The sequence below is a fragment of the Atractosteus spatula genome, chromosome 7, assembly GCF_055471065.1.
Source record: "Atractosteus spatula isolate fAtrSpa1 chromosome 7, fAtrSpa1.hap1, whole genome shotgun sequence".
In the NCBI taxonomy this organism is placed as follows: domain Eukaryota; kingdom Metazoa; phylum Chordata; class Actinopteri; order Semionotiformes; family Lepisosteidae; genus Atractosteus; species Atractosteus spatula.
Window position 1 is genome coordinate 8,037,068 of NC_142712.1, and position 13,224 is coordinate 8,050,291.

Here is a 13,224-nt window from a genome sequence, read left to right on the forward strand (position 1 = left end):
CAGCATATATCCAATTTCTAATGGCATAGTAGTAGGTGTATTAAGGGTTGGGATGCATCTGTTACCTGGGTTTTGCAGGGCATTTAAGGTAGAGCATTTCTCGTTCTATACTGTGCAGATAAAACTGTTGAAAGTGTTTTGATGGTTCTGTGCAGTTATTAAAATGTAAGTGTGAATTACATTAAGTTTTGTGAAGTACTTGGGTGATTGATCTTGCCTATAGAAAACTACTTATGGAAAAACTTCTGGTATGATGTGCTGTTGTCTTGAACTCCCATCTGAGAATTAAACTAGTGGTTTTAGCAATTTAAGAGATTTTGTATGATAGTAGATTAGAGGAATAATGATTTAAATAACATTACACAATACTAACCAAATAATTTATTTTTTTCTTTAATCAGTCGTCTCCTAAATTGAAACATACATTGATTCCATCACAAACCAGGAAAAGATTTCCAGAAGGAAAAAGTTTTAATTTGACCATGTTTAATTTCATAATACACATCTGAAGGCCACATTATAAAAAATAATAATACTTGATTCTGCAATAAATGCACCTTGTTGAACATGAGCGTTTTAGAACTTGAAAAATGTTCGTGCTTCTGTATAGAGGTAAGTGAGAGATTTGATTAAGGGAACACTGACCATACCAAAATGATTCTGGCAGCAGTATTCTGTTTACTTTTTATATGATTTTCTTACTCCATTTCATCATTATCTGAAACAGGCAGCTTAAGCATTTTCATATAGATATCATGATGCCGTGAGCTCATGTAAGTTCCGAAAAGTGCTTGAAGAATTAGCACAAAGCTCATTTTCCTTAAGATCGGTTGTGTAACTGTGATCCAGAAACGCAATACATTTCCCTTTTCTGGCATTGGAGTAGTGGAGTACCTGTGGGTGAAAAATTAAATTGGAACATCAAACTTCATGGGAGGAACATTTCACTTAAACTCAGCAGAATTTTTTTAATCAAGTAGTGGTCCAACTACTAAGTTTTGAATATAACAGTAACCTCTACAACATCAAAACCATGTTAGCTAACAGTGTTGGTCATTTCATTAGGTGGGGCACAGCAGTTTTCACTATAAACATTTTAAGCCTGTCACATGTTGGACATGTTTCAATGCTGCAAAGCATTATGGAAATATAGTAATGTGAACATAAACATGACTTGGCGGGACTCTTACCTTATTGCAAGGCCTGCGTTTACTGGTAAGGCTAACAAAATTGGATAAAGGCCACCTGCAACAGCACCAACCAGTCCACCTCTGACCAGAGCACACACAGAACAGTTCAAGTCCCCTGAAAACCGAAATAAGAATAAGAAATTATCTGAAACACTAACATTTCATATATAACTGGTTTCAATTTGATTTTGTGATATAAAATATTTTCTTTGCCACGATTTACTAACCTGACAGTAGAGGATTCGCTATTGCACCTTGGTAAAGTGCTACTGTAGTCAGAAACGGAAGTACTGCCATGGGTAAACTTGAAGTGAATCGGCCTTGAGAGACATTTAATATTCGCCGGAAAAAACTGTTGGCTATCAGTCCCGAAAACGCTCCATTTATCCCCAGGTAGATCGGACCATATGCAAAGAATTTCCTGCAAATTGAGATGGAAGATTTCACTAAAAGATCGTTAAAATTGCTTGTGAATTTTCACGGCAGTTATCGTTTCTTTTTTATTGTTGACCAAAAACATCACTGTCTTCGGTATTAAATTTGTAGTCTTGAGTAAAAGTATAATTAACGCCAATCTTCCTAGTAATCCTAGACAAATCTTACACCAGAGCCGAGCATGATCATATGTCAATTTACATGAATCAATAAACTGTAAAAAAGTAGTTTTGAGATAAAACACACTCGAGTGCTTACCTGTCTGTTTCTGGAAGTTGTTCAAACCTCTTCAAAAGAAGATCTACGACAGCAGTTTTAGAGGGTGCGTTTTCCATCATATCGTTTAGTCGAGAGATTGTGTTCTCGGACATCTTGCTTTCTACATATAGAGAAATATCATCAGCATCACAATGAAATATTCCATTACTGAATAATGAAACGGTCACCGTTTCCACGTTTGCCCAGCGTACTATAAACAATACCAATAAATCATTTTAATCACTCTGAAGATTTCGTGCTGTAAAGATATGTTCCAAAAATCTAATACACACTTGCAACATTTAACTTTAGGTCAACTGTGTCGATAACTTAATAATGCTAATATCAACGAAACTTCAGGTTTTTAAATATACACAGTTTGCATCTGTGCAAACTGTATTAAATCGGTGAACCGTATTCTCAAGACAACTAGAATATGATGACCTTGGAAAACCCCTGAATGTCCAAAAAAAATACAAACCTAGGTTTGGGTTTTAAGCCTTTTAAAATAGATGATCGCCGTACCGCTGCACTGCACTTATCGCATTCTTTTATTCGCCGCTTCTGTAATCTGGAGTTCAATATAAAATCATCAGTGATCATTCGCCTATCTCCACGGGGGCAGCCATCTTGCACCACGTGAGACACAAAATTCAACTTTCAACTTCACACTAAGGAAATGCTTTCCCGTTTTCCCATTGGTCAAGACACCCTCAGTCCTGCAAAAACGGCTCCTTCTATTGGATAGCATTCCGTCAATCAAAGTGGATAGTAACCATCCGTTTCGTTGCTAAGGTGAGTGTGCTGCTGCTGCTGCTCCGTAGATTTAACAGGGAAGTAACGGGAATAGGATGTAACGAAAGTGGATACGGCATTATTTTAGATTTTAAATCACTGGCGGAAAAATGCAAAAGCAATATTTTTGAATGTAAAAAATAGCACCATATAAATGCACAGCCATGCGTTTTTCCTGATAAACTTGCAAGGATTTTCCGATAGGCGTCGCAATCAGTGGAGTTTATGTTGTGCGAGAAAGAAGATACTGAAAATGCTTTTGCCCGAGTTATTATCGTAATTTCAGCGACCAGGCTCTTTACCTAATGTAGATGGTGTTTTTATATATTGACAAGCTGATTATGAGACATCTGTCAGTTGACAAAAGACCTGCGATTCGAAATAACGTAGCAACCAGTCAGTTATTACAGTTCGGAAGCCTCAAAAGAAAGATAACAATTCTGTACCATAGACTGTAAATAAACAGTTGCATAGTTGCTGCACTTTATAACTGCTATTTTTGTGATCTAAACTAATATTTTTTCCATCGAAAGTATTTTAACCATTATTCCAGTTCTTAACATAGGTAAATATATTTTAAACATCTTGTTACTGGAATGTGTAGGCTACTACTGCATCCTTGACTGAACCAAAAGTGGATACTACAGACAGTGTGAAGAATTTTTAAACGTGTTTACACTGGTTGCGTGGACATTAAAATCGCAACTAAATCTGTATTTCGATGATCACCTGGACACTTTAACAACACGAAGAGTGAAAAGATATTTTTACGCTTCATGAAACAAATATTATTGTACGCATAAATCATTTTTTTGGACACTGCGTTGTTCTTAACTTCTGAGTATATTACTGTGCCTTTAATGTTTGTTGAGACTGTGATTGGTTTTCTTTTATAAACCCTCTGTTCATCACATGGGAGGATCACTGACATCATGCCAGCGGGCGGCTAGTGATTAACAAGGAGGAAAGTGATTGGAACTCGGGAGATCTTACCGAAGAACAGCGTGAAACAAGAAAAGTTTCCCCTGAATTAAGAGGTTGAAGAGTTGGCATAGTTGTTTTCAACGTTTGTTCTTCCTGTAACTGTAAACCAAAGCAATCGCTGTTGAAAATCTCTGGATTGATATCTTCTGAGAAGAAGAAAAAAAAAACATTCATAACACCCATGCTAACCTGTTCTGGCTGGGAATACCATACAGCGCTTTCCCTCAAAGGATGAACCGTGTCTACACCGCCGATAACTAAGGGGGGAGGGAAAAGACACCTGTGTGCGGGCGTGCATTTTGTGCTTTTCCTGTATTTTGACACTTGAGGGATATTTGGGAATAAAAATGGACTTCGCTACAGTGGGGATCTATATAAGACTGTAAATCGAACTGATGCGCCAACCTTCATATTTGCATCAAACAGAATAAACTCTGCAAAAGCCAAGCCTTGCATGTTGGTACGGTATATGTCACCTATTGTCTTGCGCAGTCAGCCGCTCTGGCGCTGGAGTCGGTCACACACCTTGTGCCAGTGGATGACAGCTTTCTATTGAGTTCTGCCTGCTTCTTCATTTCTGACACAGAACTCTCACCAGTAACGCTGTTGAACACAGTTTACATATTTGCCCGGGAACTTTTTATACATTATTGTATCTAAAAGGGGGGAAAAACTCATAGGATTACCATCTTGAGCACTTTGGGGGTGAGGAAAAAAAATAAGGATGCCAGTTAGAAAGAAAGGTGAGTGATCTGCAAGCTCAAAGCACTGGTTGTCTTTCTTCATTGACCAATTTCAAGTGAAATCATGCACATTTCATACACATTAGCATGATTTAGTCAAGGTTCGCAAATTGCCACTCCATTCACCTGAATAATCCATTCATTCTGCATCTGTGACTGAGCATGGTTTATCGGGACCAACTGGTACCTGCGCTGATCACTTACAAATAAACAGGCCAAATGGAAGCTTTGCATCAGAATACTGTTCTGATACTTTAGTTACAACCAATATATGTAATTTTGGTAAAAGATTCCATCTAGAAGTAAACGTTTGAAGCTTCATTTCAAAACTAACCTAAAGCTATCATATTGCATTTTTATATATAATATTTTCTAACACACATTTTAACAATGCTGTTGTTGTTGCTGTTGAAACAAACTGCTTTCTAAACATGTGCTGCTCATAGCCATTTACAAATCAAGGATATATAAGATTATAAGATTAAATGCTTAAAAAGGAGTCTCGTCTTCTGTGGCTTGCAGCACTGAAGAAGTTATAAAGCTTATGGATATTTCCATAGTTGGCATTAACAGAAGCAAAGCTGTTGTTACCTCGTGTTAACACAATGTTGTTATTATAATCATTCTGGTCATAATATTACCCCATGTAAGTTTTCTTGATATTGCCTATACAGCTCTATATTTGTTTTAAAGGCAGAAAACGTTACCTGATCTTTTATCGCTCAGGCAGTTTCTTGCACATTTCTTGAAATAGTGTTTTTAACACAGCAAGCATTAATCATTGATCATTAAGCATCATCCTTTTTATTTTGAGATCTACTTTTTTTCTTGTCTTTTCGAACAGTTGCAGAGTAGTGTGCAGAATGTAGCCTACAACACTTGAGAATATTCCTGTAGCCACCGGAAATCTACGACAAAGATTTTCAAATTCTTTCCACAAGCGTTTTCTTATCCTTTCCACATTACTTGGCCAGGCTCTTTGCCCATTAAATCTCTCACGGAACTGCCCCTTGTCAGAAACAAATTGTAAAACTTTTAGAAAAAAGTTAAATGAATCTATTTCTTCAGCAAATTATTTAAGTAATGTTCACGCACTTTAGTAATGCATCGGTTAGGCCTGCCCTTTCTGACAGTTTTTCTTTCAATTCATGATCATGGTCATGCCAATGAACAATGCACGGTACTATATTAGGTTTCACTGCTTAGATTACTGGAAACGTGTCTAAACATGCGTCTATAAAATAATCTTATCCAAAAGAAAGAGCCACTTAGCAATACTTTACCCTATAATACTTAAATCTGTATTAATGGTATTCAGAACTACTATATACTATACAGTATATGGTATATTATACATAGTATAGCTGGTGCATGCTTTGGTATACACAACTTGCCAGCCATAGCAGTTGGATAACAAAGCCTCAGTGGTTTATTTTTTTAAATGCCTAAGGATTTGACTCAAACAGCAAATCACTTCTCTGCAAATGTGCATGGCCTTGAACTGGATTTTGAAACAAGTTTGTAGCTTTAAATTACGTTGGAGATTTTTCCTTAATAAACTTTTCCCCCTAACTTTTGTTACATTAAAGAATGAACATGACCTTCTGTTCTGTGTCAGTAAATATGAAACATTTTTGTATTCACATTAAATATATGTGTGGCACAGCTTTGCTCATTTAATCTTCAAGGGGATTTGTGGATGTGGAATGCTCCTTCGAGCATGTGAATCTTATATTATATATATAATATTAATATTTGACAGTTGTAAGGCTGAGATCCATATGGAAATAGATGTAAAGTGTGGGTTACCCACATGTAGCCCTAAATGATCTCAGGCCCTCCTTCAATAATTATATGTTACTTAAGGAAATCTGTGTCAACTTTTTTTTTATATTTGAAAACATGCATTCTTGGAAATCTGCACAGCAATTTAGGCCCATAGCTAAAACATTGATATGAGACTGGAAATACTGAAATGATGAAATCTTTGGTTAACACATTCTTCCCATGAAACATTCTTCATTTAAAAATAGGCAATCTATCTTTTCTGTTTCCCCTTTCTTGCTCAAGGGAGGTTTAAATCCCTTTCACATTTTTCATTAATTGAATAAAAAATAATACATAATCCTGCATATACCCTTACTTTTCAAGAATTCTGATTACTGATATGGAAATTTAAACAACATTTCATTAAGATTAGTATGAGCATTGATGGAGGGAATGCAATAGAAAGTACAGTGTCATAGAGAAGAAGAATTTGCACTTGATAAATACAATGAAAATGACTACTACATGTCTTCATTGTACCATCAGCAAAAGTACTTTGACCTGCGTAAGGTGAATTATGACATTATGCAAAATAAACACATTCATAGAAATTCTTGTACCATTAATATATTTAATCTTCCACTGGTTAAAAAGCAACATATTGAGATATTTTAGTTTTTCCTAATGTATATTAGGAAATGTTTTCAATAATATTTTATTTTCTTGTGTGGGGTGATTTTTCAATGTCTGTTGAAGTAAGGCTCTCAGTATAAAGACATTACTAATAAAAGGAGCTTCTCTGCTTGAGACACGAGTTTTCCTGAGCTGTTACAGTGCAGTCCTAAACATTTAGGGAAGGTTTGGTTTTATGCAATTCTTTCAAATTGCATCAGCTTACTGAAACAAAAGTTTTGATAAAATCAGTGCCACCATCATTCACAGTCATTGGATCAGATCACACTAATGATGCCAGCCAGTACCTCCGTGTGTCATCTCAATCTGAAACTGGGCGCTTATTGTGTGTGACAAGTGGACACGTGATCCAAGTGCAACATTTCTGCATCGCAGCAAAGAGCCTCTCAAGTGATCTGTTGACATACTGCTCATTGTATATCAGCTTTCATATAAATACACATCCTTGCATTTACAACTTCTCATTTGCCAAGTTCAATTAAACTGCAATCCATATCATTTTCAAAATGCAAATACGCAGATGCACAAAACAAATGCAGGTCTTAAATCTGATGGATTTTGTTTCATACAGATCAAAGCATGATGATGAGATTAAGTATTTGGCTCTTTGAGAAATTGTATGACTTGGGCTCAGTGTTTTGTTATCTCAGGGAATGATGTTGCTTAACCAACCTGCCCGCTCTCTGAAATATAAATAACGTTATAAATGTGTCCCATGAGCTATTTATGGAAAATGTGGACTTGCATTTTTATTGTGCATCAATATATTTATATAACATCAAGCATTTTTTCATTGCAGCTCCACTGAAAACATGATGAGGAAATTGTGTACTTGCCATTGAAGAACTGTTTTAAACAGTAAAAACATTTTTTTTAATGTTAGCTAATTTTGAAATGCTATATATACTGTTGCCTGTTTCACTTGTTGTAGTGTGCATCTTCCGTTTTATCTGTTTTGTCAAATCATTAGATTTAATGCCATTCTTCAAGGGGAGATCCCACCAGTGACAAAGCCTGGGGTATTTTGCAAAGGTAATGGGAAAAGCTCTCCCATGCAAACTCTGCAAGTATTACTGTGGTTGGTGGCACACTGGTGCAGAGAATACTACTGCTGCTTCACAGCGCTGGGGTCCGGTGTTCAATTCTGGAGATGGACTGCTATCTGCGTGGAGTTTGTATGTTCTGTGCGTGTTTGCATGGGTTTCCTCCAAGTGCTCTGGTTTCCTCTCACAGTTCAAAAACATGCTGGTAGGTTAAGTGGCAACTGGGAAAATTGGCTCCGGTGTGAGTGTGTCTGCCCTATGATGGATTGGCGTCCCATCCAGGTTGTAGCCTGCTTTGCGCCATTTGCTTACGGCAATAGGTTCTGGATCCCCTGCGACCCAGAATTGGATGAAGCGGCTTGAAAATGGATGTAAAGACAGATGTGATTTTCATTCTTTTTTTTTCTTGCTGGTGTTAATGACAGTTACTGACAGGCAGGTGTTCTAAAACTGCTGATTTTTTAATGTTTTTATGATTCATATGACTGTTGTCATTTTTTATCTACTAACAAATCTTATTTCCGCCTTTAATATAGACACAGCTCGAGCTTTAGGGCTACTGGAAGACTACTGTTCCAAACTAAGAAGGCCTGAGGAGCAGCAGCTAAAAACTGCCATTTTGAGGGTTATGGAAATCTTCAAAAGCAGCCTGTTTCAAGCTCTGCTAGGTAGGTGAGACCAAATGTCACTACGCAAATCCCAGCACACTTCTTGAGAGGTTATATAGAAAACCTCCAACAGCTGACTTGAATGGTATTTTAGTCTGTGAAGTTTCTGTATTATATTTCTTTCTTTTTTCTCAGTAAATCTGCACACAGAATGAGAATCTGCATACTTTAGGTTTCACGTTGGAAGTAAAACTTGACCTTTCAATGTGAAAAATTAGTGTGTCTTTATTTGCTGAATCGCCACTCTTATCTCACCTGGATACATAATACCAAGTTATATTTCTTTTGAACTTCAAGCTTAGTGTGCAGAATGTGTTTTTTTAATGTTTTATTGTTTTGACTACATATACAGGTCATTGCTTCAAAGGACATTAATTTGATATAATGCTAATAATGTCATTTACTTTTAAATTACTTTCATTTGTGTATATATAAAACCCTTAATCGACTTTGTTTCTGAAAAAAAAATCCATATGTACTTTGTTCTGACAAGTGCTCAACAATACTGGTTTTTAATACCTTCCATCTTCTTATCAGTTTAACAATATAGGGCCTCCGTACATATATTCACATGGTTTGTATATCTATACACAAACTTTTGTGTTAATCCTGATGGAAGTCTGCTGTGATGTCTTAATATTCAGAACTTAATTTGCCTAGAACAAATAATCTAGTAGTAAGGTTTTTTTTTGCTACATTGCTTACATTAATGTTACTGCTAATACATACAGTATGGTATATTAGGCCTTGAGACTTCATTGTACAGGGCACTGGTGTTTGGAGTCACCTCTCAGATTATCTGTCAGGGCTGTCTTTACTTATCTAAAGATTTGAAGTGCTCAGGTAGCATTAAGTAGACTTACTGTATGCTGACAAGGCTGACAGTCTTTGTGTGTGTTGGTGTCACCATATTGCTTACTTGAGACATTTTTCGCCTGTGTATGTGTTTATGTACAATTTGTAATTGGAAATGATACAAAGGAATCATTCCTAATCTGAGGCATCTTCTCTTTCAAATGTATTTCATGCTATGATGGGAACATGCTTAGACTTGTTGGGTCCTGAGCAAATTATTTTAACAAACGTGAATTGATTGGAAGTAAATTATGTTCTGTGCTCAGCCTTTTGCAGTTGATTAACCATTTATCTATATATTTTGGTGGGATAAGAAATGTAGAACAATGCAAGGTATAGTATAATACAGTGGTGGCCAACTCTGATCCAGTCCAACAGGTCTTATAGGTTACCCCTAAATCACACATTTGTAAAGACCTGGGAGACTGATTAATTTAGTGTGTTAACTGGAAGTCAGAAAAGATTAATGTCTCATTTGCCAATCAATGGCCAGCAATGGGCATGAACGCTATGATGTATATTTCAAATGATCTTATTACTGTTGAATTGGACAATGCATCTGATCCAGTGTGCAAAAGAAATTATCCCTAATGTTCAGAACTTCTGTGATAGATATTTAACATTGTGCTGGTAACAAATGGTTAGTATCAAATTGCATTGTGTTGGATCACAGGTTAAGTCTGAAATATTAGAATTAAAAACAAGATGAAGGATTCTTAAGACCTGAACAACCTCGACATCCATAATCGGTATGATGAACTTGCATTGTGATGATTATGACAGTCTGTGTGTTGCAGGTAGGAGTGGACACAGGGTCTACAGCGTCTACAGCCTCAGTAAGCAGCAGGACAGGCAGCAGAAGGCAGTTAGAATTTCTGCAGTCCTGATGTGCCCAGGACACAGGAGAAAGGGAGGAGAGATTGAGTGAACATGAGTGGAGTGAAGAGAGGGAACTGCGACCCCTCACTACTATTTAATTCCCTATAGTTTGACTGATTAAAGCAGGGCTGCAAAACCTTCTCTGAGACTTTACGACTTGTGTTCCACATCACACCAGTTAAAACATATCAAGCTCAGAAAAAGGCATCCTGAGCTGAAGCAAGCCTGATTGAATGGTAGCATAAATACCACGTGCTCTTTCAAATGGACAGAGAATATGATTTACAATAGCGCTTCAAGACCTGCGACATATTGCCAATAGGCTTTGCCACGCCTGTGATATTTTTAAAATAGCTGCCATCACTTGGTAGTTTGTTTGGTTACTTCAGAGTAGCAATTCTGTGACAGTAATTACTAGTGTGTGTATGGCTTTTCTGCTGAGTCAACAGAATATTTTCAGAGCTCAATATTTCCTTGCCTAACAATATATTTCTCAATTAAAAAAAAAAGTTAAATGAATTTGGTTAGCCTAAATTATACTGAGTCAACTGCTTGGTTTATTTTCCATCTCTGGACTTATTTTATCATGCCTAATCACAATAACATTTGTTATGTATGCTAATGATTATGGTCTTTCAGCTCCGACTTAAAGCTGCAGTTAAGAGTTTTTGCTTAAACCTGGATTTACTCATTTTTTCTTTTGAACTTGATGTTTTTGATTTCTTGCATTCAATTATATGCCATTATTTGCCATATCCATGTAGAATTATCTACAATACAGCATATACAGTATTAAGATAATTTACCAAACACAACATACACTAAAGGTGTTTGTTTTAGAATGGCACAATGAAATAATAATAACTTGTATTAATGCAGTGTTGTACTGCTTGGACTTTGTCTTCTTAGTACCATTTTTTTGCAGAAAAAAGCAGAGAATCAGCTGATCCATAATACCATGGAATTCTGCATTTGGTCTCTTTTTATTCCAGTGAGAATAAATGACTCATACCATGCCCAGTGCTGTTTTCAGGTAACATCTGCTTTAAGCAACTGTTTTTGGGAATCACTGTACTGCATTTCAGAGTAATGTCTTAATTTAATAGAGTAATAAGGTGCTGGAGAAAACAGCCAATCACATACATCAGTCCTGATACTTGGCTACCCTTCTGTTGTCATTAAATAATTTGATTGTGGCCCTAATCCTACCATTCCTGCACTTGATTAAAGCAACTTACTGATTGTTGGATTATAACATTCTGACTGAAAACTCAGCTTTCAAATATTAAAACAGTTCTGAGTAGAAACAGATTAAACTTGGTCGCTTGAATGTTTTCTGAGCTCTCATCTGTTTTCCATTCATCTGCTGGAATTGTGCTCTTCGCTCTAAACTTATGCTCTTTTATGTGTTTTTTTGGAATGATGTGCCTAGTTTATAGCACTGGCTACATTAAGGAAAGTGCTTTCTCCACATGCAGCATCTTTCACCATCATGAAGGATGTATGAATAGGAATCTGTGGGGGTTGGGATGTTTTTTTTTTATGAATTCTGTAATAAAACATCATTTTAACCCTGCCCTGGAACTAATGCCTCCTGAAATAGATGTAATCATCTTATCAGCATTAGGTAAAAACTAATCTCTCCAGGGCACACACTCCCATAAAACCCATCATTATGAAGTGGAACCACTTTTCATCTATTTAACCCTTTAAAGAATAATACTGGGATTGTTCCTGCAGCAGCTTAAAACATCGAAGAAGCAGACTTGACATGCTAAGAACAACAGTCTCCATCGTGGCAATCACATAATTGGCATCCTGATGCAAACAGTAATTGTGGCTGAAAATTAATGTGTGATTATGGGTTCAACTGCTTGGCAAAGTCACTGCCTACATTTTGTCTTTTACTAGGCTTTATATATTCATTACTGTTCATTACACCAAAGAAATTAGTGGTCTGAACTGTATTTGTTGTTAAGTCAGATCTAATTTCTTGTACACATTTAAGGACATTTATAGAAGTAGATCTTTAAACAGAAAAGTTTTTCCTTTAGGTTTCCTTTAGGTTGTTACATTTGCAGTTCTTATGCGAGACAGAGAATTATTTTTTTTTCAGATCCGTTGGAAAGTAATTGCAAGACATTGCGTAAATCAAATTAGTTTTTTTAATGTTTTTTATAGTTTAATGATGTTATTTTTTGCTGTAGATTGTGACATGCAAAAAGGCTTTTTAACCTTAGATACCACTAGTTAAAAAAAAACTTGTTTGGGGATAGTTGCCAGTAATGTCTTGCATGAACCCAGACATGCTTGCAGGTATGTAAAACAGGATAGTGTAGGAATTCTTGTTCACAGACAGCGGTCTAGCATTCTATGCCAGTACTGGATACTGAATAATCATTACTCTGTCATCCACACACTCAGTATGGGCCGACTGTTTCCTTATTCCTGAAAACCTAGTTTACAGTGTTACTTTATTGGTCAATAGTTAATCTGAGTCATATTTCAATACTTGTATTTGTAAAGAAAATATGCAATCACAGAGGAAAGAATGGTTTGCTTAATTGTCGCAGTCACTGTTAGATCTACAAGGATGGACAATTAATTCATATTATTAATTAAGGCTTTTATTTCTGAGGAGGCAAAAATAAATGATAAAAAATCATTTCTGAGCAACAACAAAAAAAGGACCAACAAGGATGAAGTGAAGGGAAATGGCAGATGTACTAAATTAATATTTCACTCAGGTATTCACTCAGGACAGTTCAACAACATGCCTCAGGCAGTCAGTAGAAGACAGTATACAGTATGAACTCAAGATTAATAAACCCCCAGCACTTGATGGCATCTTGCCAATCATAGTCAAGTAAATAAGAGACATTATTCAGAAGCCATTAATGCCACATTTCCAACA

The 13,224-nt window shown here is 36.3% G+C and overlaps 1 protein-coding gene across 1 annotated transcript; it reads right to left on the reverse strand.

Moving 5' to 3' along the window:
- Nucleotides 1–447: 447 nt before the first annotated feature.
- Nucleotides 448–2,524, reverse strand: tmem126a (transmembrane protein 126A). The gene is made up of 5 exons (XM_088920532.1): nucleotides 2,365–2,524; nucleotides 1,884–2,004; nucleotides 1,418–1,611; nucleotides 1,191–1,305; nucleotides 448–894 (listed from the first exon to the last, which is right to left on the reverse strand). Exons 2-5 carry the CDS (start codon nucleotides 1,994–1,996, stop codon nucleotides 699–701), a joined length of 618 nt encoding a protein of 205 aa, XP_088776658.1. The 5' UTR covers nucleotides 1,997–2,004; nucleotides 2,365–2,524; the 3' UTR covers nucleotides 448–698.
- Nucleotides 2,525–13,224: the final 10,700 nt, after the last annotated feature.